The sequence below is a fragment of the Adiantum capillus-veneris genome, chromosome 28 (genome assembly GCF_014529385.1).
Source record: "Adiantum capillus-veneris isolate H3 chromosome 28, ASM1452938v2, whole genome shotgun sequence".
Classification (NCBI taxonomy): domain Eukaryota; kingdom Viridiplantae; phylum Streptophyta; class Polypodiopsida; order Polypodiales; family Pteridaceae; genus Adiantum; species Adiantum capillus-veneris.
In genome coordinates this window covers 28,493,392-28,514,428 of record NC_140958.1, presented here as the reverse complement: position 1 = coordinate 28,514,428, position 21,037 = coordinate 28,493,392, and the positions used below count along the sequence as shown (strand labels likewise).

General features: G+C 40.7%; 1 protein-coding gene across 1 annotated transcript; it reads right to left on the bottom strand.

The window, feature by feature from the left end:
- Positions 1–1,065: 1,065 nt before the first annotated feature.
- Positions 1,066–4,461, bottom strand: LOC147420214 (G-type lectin S-receptor-like serine/threonine-protein kinase SD2-5). Its single transcript, XM_086504344.1, has one exon. It carries the CDS (start codon positions 4,173–4,175, stop codon positions 1,680–1,682), a length of 2,496 nt encoding a protein of 831 aa, XP_086360470.1. The 5' UTR covers positions 4,176–4,461; the 3' UTR covers positions 1,066–1,679.
- Between the last annotated feature and the right edge of the window lie 16,576 nt (positions 4,462–21,037).

Genomic DNA, 21,037 nt, shown 5'->3' with positions numbered 1-21,037 from the left:
TCTCCTTGATCATGGGGTATCGTGCAACTGATGTGCATGACCTTTAATATGAAGTGCAAGAGGCCAGAAGCTGGTGTGAACCCATGTCGGAAAAAGCCATGCTTTGAGTGTGAACCCTTGTGGAAGGGAAAAAAACATGGCGCTTTCGGCAGCAGCGCAGCCACAGAGCCGGATGACATGTGGGCAAGGAGGTCGAAATTGGTTGTCCCCAAGCCTTGTAGATTCTAAGGCAAGCATTCCACGCTACCCACCATAGCCTCCATGCCTCGTAAGTCATCGATCCCACGGCCGTGCTCTTGTCGAGCCTCGGTTCCTTCCTCACAATCATGCATGGTCTTCCATGCCCTCATGCACTCCCCCGGAGCCCTTCCTCCTTCCTCAAGGCGAGAGTTTGAAAGAGCTCTGAGCTCTGATATCAATCTGACACCATAGGGAACTGCCATGAGGTTTCATCTGCCCCACCACCCTTTATATAGGCCCTTGGCCATCCATTTTTAGAAACACCTGTCCACACCTAGCATGGCCCTTGGCCTGGGTCCATGACCCCCTTGGGTTTGCCCTTGGCCTTACACTAGAGATCTCAAAGATCTATTGGATGAGTTTGAACTCAAAGAGAGAGGGAGCTTGTTGTTGGTTGAAGGATCCTTAACAAATTGTGAAGAGACTCATAAAAGGACATGTAATATCTTTATGAGAAATATATGTATGTGAAGACAATAGCATGTGGTGGACAATGAACAAGAGACTAGGGTGGAGGTATTGAGGATAGCCCAACAACCAGGGTGGTCGAGAAGATGACCAACACTAGAATGGGAGGCCAATGTGGATATCTTCATAGCCAACGACGTTTCGAAGATGTCGTTCGCCTTTTATGATGAATTAGTGAATTAAAGCATACATTTGAAAAAACAAAAAACAAACGATATAGAAACGTGGTTAGATTTAAAGAGTATGTGGTTAGGTTTAAAGAGTATGAATAGTGAGGTGACTAAAGGGATAGTCATATATATGTCAGTGCATTTCATTGAAAAAAGCGAAACAAAACTTAAATATGATCACCGTAAGAGAGGTTGGATTCGCGAGGTGGGTGATCACCTCGCACTTGCATTGAAAAATGCATTACTCATGCGGGCCTTTAAAGCAAGCACATGAGGCCATTACATATTAGAAAATTACTAAGACGCTTGACATGCTAGTAGAAGATTAAAACAAGGTGAACATTCACAATCTACTAACATAATATGGTGGAAGGGGGAGCCCTTTACACGTGTCGCAATTTACGAGCTGAAGGCTAAAGTTCAAAACTAAAAAAAACCCCTTTGCATGCGATAAAGAGGGGAGAGAGGGGGAGAGAGAGAGGGCCGGCCGTACTAGTGGCTTTTAAAGAAGATGGGAAAGTGTGTGTGGCCGACCAAGTGAATGCCTTCTTTTGAAGCCTCATAAGATTATAGATGTGTGTGTGTGTGTGTGGTCAGTGAATGTAGGGCTCTCTTGAACACTCCATCAAGAGCAAGAAAAAGAACATTGGCTTTGCCATGTGGCCCTATGCAAGAAGCTTAATCGGATGGTCCACAATTGCTCTTAATAATCCAATGATCCACAACAGTTCAGGAATCTACTAAGGCCTTATGGCAAGTGTCATGTCTCTATACAAAACAAAGTAGGCTAGAGTTGGAAAATTACACGAGCGGAAGCGCAGAGAGGGATCGATCCAGGATGCGAATGGCGGTGCTAATGGATGGACGCTGCAGAGGGGAGGGGTGCAGACACAGACCCGCTGACGTGGCCAATCGCAACAGCTGGTCATCACTCTCCCTCATGGCATCGGCCACAATGGCCCTGTCTAGCAGCTGACCTGGACGCCCTTTACCAATAGCGTCTCTCCACCTCAGCCGCCACGTTGCGTAGTCGCCTTTGACCTGCTGTCCAGTCAAGAGCTCCGTTAGCACCATTCCAAAGTGAAGAACGTCTCTGGCGTCCGCCAAATCTGGTGACTCGGCCAAATTTAGCGGCGGTACCGCTAGCCCGCTGGCCACCAGCTCCGCCACTCCCACGCCGCCAACTTTGGCCTCGCCACCTCCCGTTACAAAAACCGCCTCCAGATTTAGCAGACCGTGCACCATTTTTCCCCCTTCGTGCAGCGCCGCCAACGCGTTCGCCACGCCCATGCCCACCCGCACTCGGTGCCGCCAGCTCAATGCCGCCAAATCCAGCCACCCATTTGGCGGCAGTTCGTAGCCAAGCGCCAGATTGGCGCCATCTATAGAATAGCAGCAGAGCCTCGCTAGATTTGGGTGCGTTATGCGACCGACAGCCGCCAGGGTGAGCTTCACCTCGTGCAAATCAACCTGATTCACAAGAGTCAGTCTGGCTATGGCGACGTGAGCTCCGCCTGCGAGAGTGCCTTCGTACAAGCTACCCAGAAGCCCTGCTCTTCTGTGTATGCTGAAATTGGCTGTACCCAATTCAAGCTCTTTGTAGCGCACAAAAGGAGGCAGCCCTGGTACCTCTGATAAAAAAGGTTTCGTTTCAAGATCCGCGGAGCCACCGATTACCCCTTTGATTCCTTTGGTGTATCTATATACTGCAAAAACACCCAGCAGAACCATCACAAGAGTACCCACAATTGCCGCGATGATCTGGCCGGTAAGTGACCTCTGCCTGCCGCCGCGGCTAGGCTCTGTTTGCTCCGACGACGACAAGGCTTTATATGACGCGGTCGCCGCCGCTGCGGCGCTGCTTAGCTTAATGAATGCAAGGTCATCGATGTTCCCTGTCTGTACCATTGATTGCTCTGCAAGGTCATAAGCTAAAAAGCACTTGTTTGCAACAGGCCCCTTGTTGTAAAAAAAGGCCGTGCAAGCACAATCTGCATGACACAGCGCTTCACACTCTTCGACCGAGCTTGCATTCGAAGATGCGCCAGGGCTCTCCTTCTCATTCTCATGAAACAAGGAATCCATCCCCACCGACTGCACAAACAAGCCCTTGTCAGGCTGTCCCGATGCACACCCATCGTCGAGGAACGATTCCGCATTTCTAAGGACGCACCCTTGCTTCACGTCTGATTCATTAGCCCTCACAAATGAGACACTCTTTTCATTTCTCCCTGAACTCACATTTCCTGACGCCACACACATACACTCCGCGCCTAAACTGCATATGCTATACGGACCGCACGCATATGGCAAAGAGCACAGCTCCTCTACTGCTTGCAAATCTATCTGCCAAGATGTGTTTGCCCAATAGTACACACGCAGATTCCCATCAGCATCAAGCTTGAGCTGCCGATGCACTACCTCTGACGAATTGTAAGTGTCGAAAACCTCATAGGAGACCCTCTCTTCCTCAGATTCATACATTCCCAGATAGCCCATGCTACTCATTCTGGCATATATGGTGCTATTCTCCGAATCGATAATTGCAGTTTCTTGATCGGCTTCAAGCTTCCAGTACATATGCTGAGATGAACTTCGGCCCAAATCTGCATACAATGCAATGCCATCCTCTTCCATTTGAAGGAAAACCAATACTTGTACAGTGGAAGCAGTATGCAGCAAAGACGTTAAACGCATGCTCGCGGTGAAATTCTGGCCTTGCAAGAGAGTGTCTGTGGGGTGCTCAAAGCTTTGCCACATGATGGGAACATTTACAGAGCTTACATTGTTGGTAGAAGAGAGAACTAGATTTCCAGAGTTTTCAAGGAAAAGGGTTGTCGGTCCCGAAGTGGCGGTTCCCGTCGACCATATGGTTATACCCATTGACGCATCACTCAAGAGAAGGTTACCTTGCTCATTGATTGAGAGAATGACATCTTCTGATCTGTTTGGGGAGAGATGGTTTGCACTCCATATCATCTCCATGCTCAAAGGGGCATCGGTATCATTGGATAACGGTCCATTGCTCGACCTGATTATGTACATGAGGGCAAGAATGTAACTGTTTGAATCTGCCGTGTCAAACCCGAGCGCAAAGTTTCCATTCGGGCTAGCCAAGAATGGCTTGAATGTGCCCCAATGCAGAGAGATTTGGCTTGGAGAGATTTGAAACCCCTTCTCTACTGAGAGTAGTACATCAGCATAGGTGGATGGTGTGGTAGCTAGAAAGCTCAAAATTAAGGCTGCGAGAAAGCAAGCTTCTAAAGCAAACATGGTGGGCAGGCCAAAATCAAGCATAAACAATCCTTATGCCAGCATTAATGGCATACATCTTGGAAACCAGCAGCTCAATGAAGACAAATTTCCACTATAAGCTTGTTGGTATAGCTCAAAAGTTGTGAGATACAATGGACAAGCTGCTGTGCTAGCTATGGCTTTCATCGTATATATTCGATGCATCCACCCGCCACTCCATCGCTGCATTTTGAAGGAAACCTTCCGTTTGAAGTAGAAATGAGCTACATATACAGAAGTATGGCACAAAGAAGCAGGTTTATTAAGCTCAGACAGAAGTAGGGAGCTTTATAAAGCAAAGCTTAGCAGCTAGAAAGCTTAGCTAGAAGCTATGCGTATACAAATATGTATACGTATATGTATATATGCATATTCTCCTGTGCGTTGACCTTATTAATAAATAGGCCTTATTAATTTGTCAGCCCAATAATAGATAAACTTATCTTAAGTCAACTGCCCAAAGGTCTTTGGAAATTGGACTTTTCGCTAATTATTTTTCCTCCAATCTCTATTATCTATTTCTCATCTCTCTCTCTCTCTCTCTCTCTCTCTCTCTCTCTCTGGGATTGTTCCTCCCCCTCCCTCTCCCTACTTTTCTCTCTCTCTCTCTCTCTCTCTCTCTCTCTCTCACACACACACACACACACACACACACAGGATGCTCATCTCTCTCTCTCTCTCTCTCTAGCTCTCAGGATGCTCATTGCTCAATCGAGTCCATTCCACATGCTGCACACACGCGTGACACACACACACACACACACGAGAGACACCTTGGATCGCAAAGACCCCCAAGAATTCAACGCCATTTTATATCATGTCAGTAGTCTCTCATGCCACATGGTGAGTCATTCCGACTCATGACCATTTTGCCACGCAGGTTTAATTTGCTTTAGCCATTAGGTAGATTTTCAATTTTAATGTAGATATTACAAAACTGCAAATCACAGATTCCACACTATTGTGACTAGTATGTGACCCGCGCGTTTCTGAGGCAAGGGGAAAAAAAAGCTTGGGTCCATTTTTTAACACAATCCTTCCCTCCAAAATATTTCAACTATATAACACAAATCTTTAGAGTAGACAATATATGATATATGCATCAAATTTGATTGATTCTCTATATAACTAATAATAGTAGCATCGACAAGATAAGGAAGAAGGATGATTGGATACACTCATAGGGTCACCATGACATGTATAACTCATGTCATAGGGTCATCACCATGGTAAGGAAGGAGGAACATTGCATAGTAGCAACCTGGTGAGGAAGAAGGATCATTCTGGATATGCTCATAGGGTCACCACGACATGTATAACTTATGTCACCATAGTGGCACCATTTAAAAATATTGTATAGCTCCCTCTCTCTTTCTATCTCTCTCTCCATCGCCACCATCTATCAAGAATTTCATCTTTTAATTTGACATTGGCTTAAATATTGGGAATACAACTGGCCTTGACATCAAGGCCATCTTTTTTATTCTTTCTTGCTTGCTTGCATCTTTACCTCTTTGTTGTGAGCACTATACAAGCAACCGACATAGATTTTCTCAAAAGAGGAGTTGCTATGACATCTGCTTGAACATTTTCTATATTTTCTTTGCCACTCTCTTTGATTTGTTTACATCTATACCTCTTCATGGTGAGCAAGGTGACAATAGTGTTGCACATCATCATCTAACCTATAGCAGAAAGGCCTTGGTCTACCTTTGGCTAGCAGTACTACTAAGATCAATGATGCAAATCAAGTATGTTAGAACAATGTCAAAAGGTGGGGATCCATAACTACCAATGTGATTGTAGAGCTTCTCGTGCTTGAGACACACTTTGGCTCCAATGTGATAAAAAAGTTTGAGTGCATGCCCAAGAGCGGAGTTGACTTTTAATTCAGCTTCAACATTGCAATATGTGATTGGCCTTGTAACGATGTAGCTCTGTTTTGCTTGCTTGCATCTTTGTCTCTATCTTGTGAGATTGATATGGTAGGAATGGGCATTGTCACCTAGTCTATAATAGTCATAATGGTTGCCTGCCCCTTCGTCCACCTTTGTCTAGGAAAGCTATCAATCTGGTGGTACACACTGGGTACGCTAGCAATATCAATGCACAATTTTGGAACGAATGTCTATGTCCTTATAACTCAGATGGTAAGAAAAATTTTAGAATTTAAAGAATTTATAGTGAAAAGCTTCAAAAAAATAATAGAGTGGCCTTTTATAAAATTTCCATACTTAGGCATTTGAAGTTTCTAGGGAGTTTGTCTTTAGCATACTTCATAGTTCCCAATGTCATCATAAAGCCTCAAGTTCTCAAGAGTGTTCTCAATTTTGGAACTTACTTCTACCTTATAACTTAGATGGTAAGAGAAATTTCAGAATCTAAAGAATTTACAGTGAAAAGCTTTAAAAATATTATGGAGGTCAAGAAGTTGAAAATGATCTTCTTCTATGCTTGAGTCCTTCTCCTCCTCTCTCTTTCCCTTGATTATGATCTCTCTCTCTCTCTCTCTCTCTCTCTCTCTCTCTCTCTCTCTTCGTCAGATAGATCTTTAAGGTCTCTTGGGATAGTTTCCTACGACGTTAAAATTCTCTTCTTCTTCTCTCTTGCGGCACAGGTAGGCGGAACTCATAACGAGAGACCTTTCTCACTCTCTCAGGGCAGCTACGTGAAGCTCATAGCAAAAGACCTCTCTCTCTCTCTCTCCGTGTCTCTCTCTCATAAGAAGTTGAGCTTGGAGTGTATTAAACTATGGCAAAAGGAAAGCAAGTCTTGGAAGTCCAACCGTTGGCTTCTGTTTCTTCTCAGGTAGAGTTCCTTTGCATAATATAATAGAAATGATGCTTGGTACTGTGGAACCCTTTCCTTGACATTGAAAGAATTGTTCATTCGGATTTGTAGGTAGCAAAAGAATTTGGTTTTTACTTCATGCCTAATACTGACTGCACTCACACTTACCTTTTTTTCTACTATATGAAAAATTGGCATCAAATCTTGCATAGACATGGAGACTATTCTGGGTTTTGTTTATAGATGGTGAGTATATGGTTGAAATCTTGGTGGTGTTGTTGGTTATGCCGCCATAGAAAAAAATCGGGTTTCTTTACAAAGGATTCTCGTTTTTATGCTTCACAACCTGTTATATACATGCAAATTCTAGTTTTTATGCTTCACAGCTTGAGATTTGGTATAAACTTATTTCTAACCAGGTAAGGTATAGTGTTACTAGGGTTCTAGCTGATACTTCCCTAGCTTGTTCTATTACTCCTCGGAGCTGAGGATTGTTGATACCGTGGGATTTGATATTATGGTATAGGATTGTTGTGCTTTACATGAAGTTCCGACTGGCTCTAGCTGGTACTTTTCTGGCCTGAGCTAATACTTCTCGGAGGAAGTCGCACAGGATTTTCATTTGGAACTCTAGCTCTGGCTGTTACTCTTCTTGCCTGAGCTAATACTTCTCGGAGCTGATGGCTTTCTGATACGTTTACTAACTAAAAGAGGTATGGTACTATGGTATAGGGTAATTGCTCTTAACTTACAGAGAATCGGACCTTACTACTCGGATGTTTTGCTTGGATATAGTTTTTTCATACACATACAAGAGCTGTATCTGGTAAAAGCTCTGGTTATGACGCCATAGAAAAAAATCGGGTTTCTTTACAAAGGATTCTGGTTTTTATGCTTCACAATGTGTTTTATACATGCAAATTCAAGTTTCATGCTTCACAGTTTGAGATTTGGTATAAACTTATTTCTAACCAGGTAAGGTATAGTGTTACTAGGGTTCTCGCTGATACTTCCCTAGCTTGTGCTGTTACTTCTCGGAGCTGAGGATTTTTGATACAGTGGGATTTGATATTATGGTATTGGATGGTTGTGCTTTACATGGAATTCCAACTGACTCTGGCTGGTACTCTTCTGGCCTGAGCTAATACTTCTCGGAGGAAGTCGCATAGGATTTCCATTGGAAACTCTGGCTCTGGCTGGTACTCTTCTGGCCCGAGATAATACTTCTCGGAGCTGATGGTTTTCTGATATGTTTACTAACTAAAAGAGGTATGGTATTATGGTATAGGGTGGTTGCTGTTAACTTAGAAAGAATCGGACCTTACTACTTGGATGTTTTGCTTTGGTATAGTTGTTTCATACACATACAAGGGCTGTATCTTGTAAAAGCTTGAAGCAGCCTGCTTTGTGGCTAGCTTTGACTCTGGTTAGGGCTCGAGCTCTAGCTAATAACGTATCTGACCCTGGCAGTTACGTCTCTGAAAGGGGATCTTGTATGGTATTTGAGTAATGATGATTGCAAAACATCTACCCTTCATCAGTTGCTTGGATATCTTGAAGAGATCTGGTTTTGTACATTCTTATTCCACTACATCAAGTAATGATGCTACATTAAATATACTATGGTTTAGATACTTTTTTCTCAGAATTACAATAAAATCTGACCTTCTACTAGTTGCTTGGAGGCCTGGCTTAGATATGGCCCGTGCTGCCATATTCTGGTTCATTATTCTTTATGATTGACTACTTGAGATTTGGCAAAATATAAGATTCGAACTAAGAAGGGTATAGTGTTTCTTTGGTTCTAGCTGAGACTCCTCTGGCTTGGGATGGTACTTCTCGGAGTTGATGGTTCGGCTTTTTTCTTTGGCTTCAAGGGAAACTCTTTATGGAATGTAGAGTAATGTTGGTAAACATGCATGACTGTGTAACTTCAAGTTCTTGAATTCTGGCGTAAAATTGGTCGAAAGATAACCCTAGTTGATTCTGGCCTTGAAGGGCTCGACCTTGAGGCATATGATATAGAATGGGACATGGATAGGAGATAGACCGGCTAGTGGCAAATGGAATTTCATAGGTTTTCGCTAAACTCTCTGACTCGAGCTAAACTCTCTGACTCGACATTTTACTGTAGAATGTACATATCACTTCAGATTTAATCATTGTAGCTATACTCTGGTGTTTATGGAGTCGAGCTACTTGAGAGCGGAAGAGGTCACTCAAAATGATGGCAAAAATTGTCTAGCTACTTGAGAGCGGAAGAGGTCGCTCAAAAGGATGGCAAAAATTGTCAGGGTTTCATAAAGTGTGTAAAATTTATTTGTTTACTAATAACAGGATCTACCAAGATATAGGTGGACTGCTCGAATGAGTACTTCTGTTGATCCAATCAAGAGAGCACAGATCTCAAAAAAGCTTAAGGCAGCTAGGGCTGAATATATAGCAGCATTTGCGGCAAAGAACAGACATGGTCGAGGCAGAGAGCATATCTTAATCGAACCTGCAAGAATAAGGAGATAAATTATAAAGATACTTAAAAGAAAATCATTGGCAGTTTGTAAACTGATGAAGTTCAGTATGAAGATGTAATTGACTACCAAAGTCTTATTAAAGTTCGTTCATTTTAATAAAATAAAGGTTATTTGAAAAAAAAGTTAAAATTTTGTGACATGGATAACAACTAGGATGCCCATACATCACCTGCAAACAGAGCCAATGCTAACAGAATGTTATGTTGTTCTATGGGTGCAGGTGAGGGCTACTCTCTTTGATTCAGCTTTTTGGTTGCTTTATTGTTGGGAGGAATGGCTCGCAGTTTGTAAAAGAATTTCTACATTAAGATGGTGACTTGTATCAAACTGATAAGATTTATTTATATAAAATCATGATGTTTAAAGTTTGTTTTGTATAATAAACCTTGTATTTATCTGGGTACCTTGGTCTTTGAACATATGTATGTTCGTTTATGGGTAATATAAGTAGATAACTAACACACACACCATTGGCACTTCGTTCCAGTTTTACCACTGGGTCAGGACCAAGCTCGCGGTATTTTTGCTAGAACAAATTGATCAGAGTGTGCATTTAATCTGAACTAGAGGGTCTAGCCTCACACAGTCATTATGAATTATCTCTGATTGGTTGAAGGTTGAGGAAGCTACCAAAGTACTATATTAAACCTTTAACTTTAGGGCTTATTCTAAGATTCTTTCATTCATATATTTTCCTTTTGAATTTTCTCTAACTACGCCTCCTTCAGGCTATTTCCTTGTATCAGGGATTGGAATTGCCAATGGAGCCACTCTCAAGAGCTTCACTATTGGTTCTAAGATGCATTCAGGATGCTGAAGCATCTGCTCTCATTGTGGCCTCGTCGAGCAATCCTAATACCTCCCTTATTCACATAGTCTCGTTTGACAAATGGGTCAAAACATTAGCAATATTAGTCAAAAACAGTAAGGATGGTGTTTCAGCTATCTCTGAAATTATTGCAAATGTCCCGACTATTTCTAAGGCACATAAAGAGGACTTGGCTAAGTTCTCATCTGATGGTGCTGAACTTGCTAACCTTCTCAGAAAGCAATGTGGACTCAGACCCAGTTTTGTCACAGCCTCGACTATTCTGATTCTCCCACCTACAAATAGTCTTTTCTGTAGGGATGCAGCGGCTGCAAAAGCAGTTAAAGAATTTAAGAAAGATTTATGTTCTCTAAGTGAAACTTCTCTTTTGGAATTAGTCCACAAGGTTTCCAGGATATTTCCTTTCTTACCAATACGACAAGTTGAGGTGGAATCCTTAGGGGTGGAGCACAAACTTTGGTTACTCCCCAATAAAGGATTTTTGGCTCTTATTTCTATAGAGACCTGGGTTTTTTTGGCAAATCTACCGGCCTCCACAATGCAGGACTCTCGATTGAAGATACTCAAAGGAGTGTAATGTTTAGACAAAGGTGAGCTGATTAAAGCTCCGTTCAACATGAATTTTTTGGACTCCAAGAAGTGTGGGTCTAATGCATGACTTTATGTGAGAACGAGATGACTCATGGAATTCAGTAAAAACAATGCTGATTATTATGCAGAATCAGTCTGGAATATTTATAGACCCTATCTCAAGTGTGCTTGCAGATTTTTGGACCCTAAAGCGTCTTGTGAGTCTAGCATCATATGGTTTGACCATGCAGTTTGGTTTGCCATCAACAATCTAGAATCTATATTCCCGAAAAAGCCTACATCATTTCATCTTACTCTCATCTGCTCATGGTTAGGTGGACAAGCCAAGGAGTTAGTTCTGGCTCAAATTGCCTTCATACAATTTCGTTCTTTGATGGTTGAAATGCTCAAAGAGCTAGAGGCAAATGAACCAGGAATGCTCCTGACTACCTATGTTTCTTACAAAGGGATAAAAACTATTCTGGGTCCGCTGAAACCTAACTTTGAAGATGATGAATCCCCCTCTCAAAAAAGACCCAACACACTGCTAACTCCAAATTCCACATTTACTTTCTTTCTTACCCCATCTTCGTCTGCTGACTCCAGTTTTGGAAGAGGGAAGTCTAGAAGCTTTACAAGAGGAAGGGGTTGAGGACTACTAGTTAAACATCTGTTGGAAATGTGACTGTGCAGATAGCGGTCATTGAGATCGGGAGGCGCTATCTATCAAGAAAAGCCGAGGATTGCAGTACTTGTTTCATTCATTGTCATTTCACAAATAGAATTTTTGAGTTCTTTCACCTAAATCAATTTTTATAGAAAGTTTTGATTTGGTATATGGTGATCATTCTTTGATAGAAAATATGATGTTTGGTTGGAAATACTATGAAACTATTAAAAGCCTTGTATATTCAAATAATTTTTTGAGGTATGAACCTATTTTAAGATGTAACTGTGAAAATCTTACTACCTTCTGTAAGGAGTTCGAATCACTTGGTTCGCATGTTTGTACGACAAAACTGACTATCCTTAAGGCTTCTTCTCTTCGAAATCTACTTGGAATGAGTTTGAATCACATACCTGTGGAACCGCTAAACCCTAGAATGACATTTTTTGCACTTATAGAATGTCTGGCTAACATAGCCTTAAAGCTCCAACTGGAGCAATAGACCCAACAGGATCTCACTGAGAAACTAGAAACCGTCTTTTATCAAAAGATTAATCTGCTGCCAGAAAAATGGCTCAGTTTGAATACTACTTGGGTCACACCAAACATTATGCAAGAGCGTCATGAGATGACTCGTGAGTGGTTTATTGTCGGGCTTGATAAAGCTGCAAACACTGTATCAGTTATCTGTAAAAGACTGGTATACGAAGTTGCCCTGGTAAGGTTGGGGGGACCTGAATTTGAAAAGACAAACGAAACACTAAAGGATGTAGCTCTAGCATTGTTGAGAGATTTGGACAACATGGGTTACGATGAAGCTTCTAGTAAGCTTCCTGTTTTGTTCCCAACCTTTAAAAAACACAAACAAAAGTTCAGATGGATTTCTGACGCTTCAAACTGTATATTCTCCAATATTATGAAAGATGTAACTTCTTGTCTAAATCTTATCATGACTGAGATGAGTAATCTTTGTGCTAGAAGAAGAGCAAATCTTAAAAGATTCAGTGGTATAGAGTGCTGTACCTTCTGGCTTGCTAAGAATTCAACGGAGGTATTTATCAACTTACCTACAGATATCTATTGTATCTTCACTGCTGATATTATGCAATGTTATGAAAACATTCCTCTCGCAGGAAATTATGGCCTTCTTGAAGTGCTCGAAGAGATAATTAACCTAGCTTTTTCCAACAAAAAGTCACAAGGGTTTGGAAAGATCTCGTTGGTAAGAACACCATGTTGGGTTAAAAGATCAGACAGAGAACCACTGCTGTGCTTTGGAAAAAATTCTTGTATTATGTAATTAAATGGATATTGCAGAATTGCTTTATCCAATTAGTGCCAAATTGTTATAGACAAAAAATGGGAATACCTATGGGGTTCTCTAGCTCATCGATAATGTGTAATCTATACTTATTGTATTTTGAATACAAATGGGTATGCTCTAAAATGAAATATTATGAGGAGGCAAGACAATTGTGAGCCTTCAATAACACATTTAGATTCATGGATGATTTATTAAGTATAAACAATCAGACTTTCAAAAACCAACTAGCAGAAATTTACCCACTTTGCCTCATGATAGAGCCTACCTCACTGGAAGAATTGGTGATAGATGGTAGGACTATAGTTAAGAGAACGTATTTTTTAAACATGGAGATATTGCTTCACTCCCCTTACATTGGCCTTTACACTACACGCTTCTTTTGGAAGCGAGATAATCTGTCACTTAGTCCTGCTGAATTCGTTAAAAAGAAAAGTAACAGACCAATTAAAAATGCGAGTAACACCTGCTTAGGTATTCTGTCACTTATAATATACTCTTTGTCAGATAACTTTTCTGCATTTGGAGAAATAAATAAGCTGATTGGAAAATTATGTAAGAATGGGTTTTTATGTAAGGAAGTGGTTGCTAGTATTACTAAAGCAATTTGCTTGAATAATTGGCCAGGTGCCAGAATAGATGGTGGGCCTCTTTGCAATCTACTAAGGAAGTAGGCCCATACCTAATGGGTTTATGACCTTATTAGGTATGTGCCTGGGTATGGGTGCACACACACACGCGCGCGCGCGCGCACACACACACACACACACACACACACACACACACACACACACACACACACACACACACACACACACACAAATGGCAAGGAGTATTAACTTAAAGTGGAGAAATTTAGGTTCCCTTGTACAAAGGCCCCAACTGTATCACATTCACACCCTATTGAATTAGAGTGTATGATGGTGTTCTAATCCTTGAGATAGAGCATCCAAAGGACTTCAAGCACCATTGATTGAGAGCATACCTATAAACAACCTTCTATACATGCTAGGTGGTATTGTAAGAACCTTTGATTTGATTAAACTATGTGAGAGTCTCAGTGAGATCTAGGCAGCAAACATAACCTGCCTCATGGGAAGCTAGTTTAAAATTATCCCTTTAAAGGGATATTTTCACTTAAGTAAGCATTACTAAAATTGGGGGCATACTCAGAGCAAGTAGAGAGAAATGGGGGATGCTCGACAATGCAAGGATTCTACCGGCGAAGTTGGGAAGCGTCTGTAGCGAGGGATGCTGACGAAGCACATGGGCTATTCAAGGCTACCCACCTCCATCGAGTGCATAACTGGGGATGATTTGCAAGACGCGGGAAGTTCGGCCTGTTCCGAGCAACAATTATATAAAAGGTGAGGGTCTCCCTCACTTAGCTGGTGAGTATGTGAGTTTGGATTCTTTGTACACTCTGTGTGGGTAACTAAGGGTTAGTGCATAAGAAGTTGAGCTTGGAGTGTATTAAACTATGGCAAAAGGAAAGCAAGTCTTGGAAGTCCAACCGTTGGCTTCCGTTTCTTCTCAAGTAGAGTTCCTTTGCATAATATAATAGAAATGATGCTTGGTACTGTGGAACCCTTTCCTTGACATTGAAAGAACTGTTCATTCGGATTTGTAGGTAGCAAAAGAATTTGGTTTTTACTTCATGCCTAATACTGACTGCACTCACACTTACCTTTTTTTCTACTATATGAAAAATTGGCATCAAATCTTGCATAAACATGGAGACTATTCTGGGTTTTGTTTATAGATGGTGAGTATATGGTTGAAATCTTGGTGGTGTTGTTCGTTATGCCACCATAGAAAAAAATCGGGTTTCTTTACAAAGGATTCTGGTTTTTATGCTTCACAACCTGTTATATACATGCAAATTCTAGTTTTTATGCTTCACAGCTTGAGATTTGGTATAAATTTCTTTCTAACCAGGTAAGGTATAGTGTTACTAGGGTTCTGGCTGATACTTCCCTAGCTTGTGCTGTTACTTGCTGAGGATTGTTGATACCATGGGATTTGATATTATGGTATAGTATGGTTGTGCTTTACATGAAATTCCGACTCTGGCTGGTACTTTTCTAGCTTGAGCTAATACTTCTCGGAGGAAGTCGCATAGGATTTCCATTGGAAACTTTGGCTTTGGCTGTTACTCTTCTGGCCTGAGCTAATACTTCTCGGAGCTGATGGCTTTCTAATACGTTTACTAACTAAAAGAGGTATGGTACTATGGTATAGGGTAATTGCTCTTAACTTACAGAGAATCGGACCTTACTACTCGGATGTTTTGCTTGGATATAATTTTTTCTTACACATACAAGAGCTGTATCTGGTAAAAGCTCTGGTTATGCCGCCATAGAAAAAAATCTAGTTTCTTTACAAAGGATTCTGGTTTTTATGCTTCACAACTTGTTGTATACATGCAACAAGTTTTTATGCTTCACAACCTGTTGTATACATGCAAATTTTGGTTTTTATGCTTCACAGCTTGAGATTTGGTATAAAATTATTTCTAACCAGGTAAGGTATAATGTTACTAGGGTTCTGGCTGATACTTCCCTAGCTTGTGCTGTTACTTCTCAGAGATGAGGATTTTTGATACAGTGGGATTTGATATTATGGTATTGGATGGTTGTGGTTTACATGGAATTCCGACAGACTCTGGCTGGTACTCTTCTAGCCTGAGCTAATACTTCTCGGAGGAAGTCGCATAGGATTTCCATTGGAAACTCTGGCTCTGGCTGGTACTCTTCTAGCCAAAGATAATACTTCTCGGAGTTGATGGTTTTCAGATACGTTTACTAACTTAAAGAGGTATGGTATTATGGTATAGGGTGGTTGTTGTTAACTTACAGAGAATCAGACCTTACTACTTGGATGATTTGCTTTGATATAGTTGTTTCATACACATACAAGGGTTGTATCTTGTAAAATCTTGAAGCAGCCTGCTTTGTGGCTAGCTTTGACTCTGGTTCGGGCTCGATCTTTGGCTAAAAACGTATCTGACCCTGGCAGTTACGTCTGTGAAAGGGGATCCTGTATGGTATCTGAGTGATGATTATTGCAAAACATCTAACCTTCATCAATTGCTTGGATATCTTGCAGAGATTTGGTTTTGTACATTCTTATTCCACTACATCAAGTAATGATGATACCTTAAATGTACTATGGTTTAGATACTTTTTTCTCAGAATTACAATAAAATTTGACCTTCTACTAGTTGCTTGGAGGCCTAGCTTAGATATGGCCCGTGCTGCCATATTCTGGTTCATTATTCTTTATGATTGACTACTTGAGATTTGGCAAAATATAAGATTCGAATTAAGAAGGGTATAGTGTTACTTTGGCTCTGGCTGAGACTCCTTTGGCTTGGGATGGTACTTCTCGGAGCTGATGGTTCGGCTTTTTTCTTTGGCTTCAAGGGAAACTCTTTATGGAATGTAGAGTAATGTTGGTAAACATGCATGACTGTGTAACTTCAAGTTCTTGAATTCTGGCATAAAATTGGTCGAAAGATAACCCTAATTGATTCTGGCCTTGAAGGGCTCGACCTTGAGGCATATGGTATAGAATGGGACATGGATAGGAGATAGACCGGCTAGTGGCAAACGGAATTTCATAGGTTTCCGCTAAAATCTCTGACTTGACATTTTACTGTAGTATGTACATATCACTTCAGGTTTAATCATTGTAGCTGTATTCTGGTGTTTATGGAGTCTAGCTGCTTGAGAGAGGAAGAGGTCGCTCAAAATGATGGCAAAATTGTCAGGGTTTCATAAAGTGTGTAAAATTTATTTATTTACTGATAACAGGATCTACCAAGATATAGGTGGACTGCTCGAATGAGTACTACTGTTGATCCAATCAAGAGAGCACATATCTCAAAAAAGTTTAAGGCAGCTAGGGCTGAATATATAGCAACATTTGCGGCAAAGAACAGGGCATGGTCGAGGCAAAGAGCATATCTTAATCGAACCTGCAAGAATAAGGAGATAAATTATAAGGATACCTAAAAGAAAATCATTGGCAGTTTGTAAACTGATGAAGTTCAGTATGAAGATGTAATTGACTACCAAAGTCTTATTAAAGTTCGTTCATTTTTAAAAATAAAGTTTATTTGTAAAAAAAAGTTGAAACTTTGTGACATAGATAACAAATAGGATGCCCATACATCACCTGCATATAGAGCCAATGCTAACTGAATGTTATGTTGTTCTATGGGTGCAGGTGAGGGCTACTCTCTTTGATTTAGCTTTTTGGTTGCTTTATTGTTGGGAGGAATGGCTGTTTGTTCGCAATTTGTAAAAGAATTTCTACATTTGGATGGTGACTTGTACCAAACTGATAAGATTTATTTATACAAAATCGTGCTGTCGAAAGTTTGTTTTGTATAATAAACCTTGTATTTATCTGGGTACCTTGGTCTTTGAACATATGTATGTTCGTTTATGGGTAATATAAGTAGATAACTAACGCACACACACACACACACACACACACACACACACACACACACACACACACACACACACACACACACACAATGACAGGATGGAGAGCTAGGTATGCTCCTTCCCTCTCCTCTCTCTCATGTTTTCTTCCCCTCTTTCTCACTCTCTCCTTCTTTCTCTCTCTCTCTCTCTCTCTCTCTCTCTCTCTCTCTCTCTCTCACGCACGCACACACACACACACACACACACACACACACACACACACACACACACACACACACACACACACAAACATTGTGTCTTTGAGAGAGAGAGAGAGAGAGAGAGAGAGAGAGAGTAAAGAGAGAGAATGAGATATATATATATATATATATATATATATATATATATATATATATATAAAGCAAAGAGAGAGAGAGAGAGAGAGAGAGAGAGAGAGAGAGAGAGAGAGAAAGAAAAACCAAAGAGAAAGAGAGGGGGAGAAGACGGAAAGAGAGAGGTAAGGTGAGAAAACAAAGAGAGAGAGAGAGATAGATAAAAAAAGTAGAGAAAATATGAAGTGAAATGTTATATTAAGATTTAGGGTTAGGTTAGATTTAAAATTATATTTAATTAAAATTAGGTTAGATTAAGATCTAAGATTGAATTAAATTATACATTTAACTTATATTTAAAATTTATGCTAAATTTAAATTTATGTTATATTTAAGATTATGTTAAGATTTAAATTAGATTTAAGATTAGGTTAGATTACATTTAGGTTTAAGTTAGATTTATGTTTGTGTTGAGTTTAAGATTATGTTAGATTTAAATTTACGTTAGATTTAAAATTATGACAAGATTTAAGATTAGCTATGTTAGATTTAAGTTGGATTACATTTAGATTTAGGATTTAAGATTGGATTAGATTTAGGTTTATGTTGAGTTTAAGACTGTTAGATTTAAGATTAGATTAGATTTAAATTTAAGTTACATTACATTTAGGTTTATGTTAAATTTAAGATTAGATTAGATTTAGGTTTATGTTGAGTTTAAGATCGATTAGATTCGATCTAGATTTATGATGAGTTTAAGATCGTTTAGATTAGATCTAGATTTATGTTAGATTTAAGATTAGATTAGATTTAGGTTAGATTTTAGGGCATGTCAATGAAGGCTTTTCCCAAAGAGCAAGCACTAGTTACACAACAATATGTATATTCCCATTAGAATTTGACACCTAATAACTCACCCACTAACCATGTTCAATTATCTCAGAATCACTATATGTTCAATTAGGTTAGATTTAAGATTAGATTTTGGATTTAGTTTTTATATTAAAGTCTACCTTCGGGATTACGAGAAAAAATTAGAGTTAGGCGAACGGTGATCCCTCTCTTCCTCTCTGCAGATGCGACATTAAGTTGGAAAGCTTTCAACGGCATGATTCTCAGATTGGAGGCCAACATGTAATGTGCGAAGTAATCCCTTGAAGAAGGATCTGCTGTGAGGAGATGTTAAGATGCCGTGAATTGCTATAGCTAGAGAAGAGGCAAAGAGGTTTTGTCCACTGCATGCACTATCATGTAGACGTGGGTGTGTAGATTTCTCGTACCCACAAATATAGGCATTAACCAATAAAGACGAGATTATGACCCGGTGGTTCTGATCTCTGTGCACCTCTAGACCGAGGTGTGCGGGGACCAGACATGACTAGAGAATGTGAGGTAGTTTACATTGTGTGGGGGGGGGGGAGAGAGAGAGAGAGAGAGAGAGAGAGAGAGAGAGAGAGAGAGAGAGAGAGAGATAAAAGATGGAGGATGCCAATAGAAGATTAAATTTATGTCCAAGTTATAAGGTTTTTACATTCATTATGAGTAGTGACGAGGATGTGGGACCGTCCAACCGAAACACCTATCTCTCAACAAGGATCTTATGTCCTTGTAATCAATGCAAGCATACTGTGCAACGGACAAGACACATTTCTTTGCAGCACGTTTGCAATTTTGGCGAGTTTGATCCATCTATTATAGATCGAGTTGTTGTCAATTATAACTCATTGGACTCTGACACTGGCCAACAAGCAACAATCTTGCAACCCAATAGACGTGTTCGCAGGCGCTTTGGTCAAGCAGCATACGTGAGGCCACAAGATGTAGCCTCTGACAGCTCGAAGGATGATCATGTAGACCACATTCCCAACGAGGCAATGTTTGAGCCCGACTGGCATAAAATGTGTCAGGTATGTTTGAAGTGGAATATATCATAGTGGGAATTGTGTAAAAAATTTGTGTGTGGACTTTAATATCATTGCTAGATGTGTTTTGCAGTTTATTTTACCGGTGGCTATTGAGGGATGTTTGTCTCCTGAGGTCCATAACACAATCTACAAACTTGCAAAGTTGGTGCAATGGATCTCACAAAAGGAGATCAATGTAGACTCCATACCATTCGCCAAACTAAACGGTGCGGAGGTTGTGTGCATGTTTGAGAAACACTTTCTTACTACCATGCTAACCATTTAGGTGCATCTTCTTGTTCACATAGTTGATGAGGTGGAAATAGCTGGCACAATACATTCCACATGGATGTTCTTTTTAGAAAGTTTCATGAAAATGCTCAAGGGATATGTGCGTCAGAAGGCATGTCCGGAGGGTAGCATGGCAGAAGGTTGGCTGGTATCAGAGTCCCTAGTTTACATTGGAGAGTGGCTAGATGGATTTGATAAAGCCCGGGACACGTTATGGCGAACCATAGATGATGAGCGCATATCTAGGATTGTCATGTGCAATCTCGGTGTTGAGAAGAAGATGACGGAAGATCTAGAGGCTAAAATCAACCGATTTAGCATGCTTCACAATTCAGTGATGCAAAAGTGGATTTCACAATATGAGGATGCAAAGCAAGAGCGACAAAGGGCATGAATCAAGTAAAGACGGGGAAGACGACCGCCAATACATTATCCGACGGGTCTAGAGAGGCTACCAACATTCATGAGCTTAAGATGGTTGCACAACCAATTAAAAAGCACACAACAGTGCGGTGAGAAAGTGACTGAGGAGGAGTGGAAGTACTCTCGGGGTTGCGCGACCGAGGTAAGTTTGCAATGTATGACTAGCAACTTTCTAGATGTTTGAACGACCACTCATAATCTTTGTTGATTGTAGTATAAGTCATATACAACAGCATGGTGTAAAGGTCGACATTTTAGGGTGGAACAGATTGAAAGGAATCATGGCAAAATTTGAACAGTCTAGTCGACGACGGTCCTCTGATGCAGATCCTGTGGTGGCAGAACTCACTTACTTTGGCACGCTACAAGAGATTTTGAGGATCGATTATAGAGAATTTTTTGTCGACTTGTTCGATGTGCAATGGTTCAAGATAAACATGGAGGGTCACAACGCTACTGTGCGCAGAGGAGAGTCTGGTTTCCTTGAGGTGGATTCAACTAAAAAATAGACCGATCTAAGAGACACTGTCGTACTACCCGAGCATTGGGAACAAGTAAGTCTGTAAATAGTTAACATCCAATTTTAGAAGTTATGTGCTTGGAAGCTCTCATGTAAGTTATGTGGCTCTGGCAGGTGATATTTCATCCTACAAAGTCTGCATCAAATTGGTGGTACGTCATAGAGGTAGCCCCTCGTAGTGCACGGACGTATGAGGGCTACCATGTGCCAATCACAGTGGCATCAATGGAGGAGATCGAAGAAGATGCTCA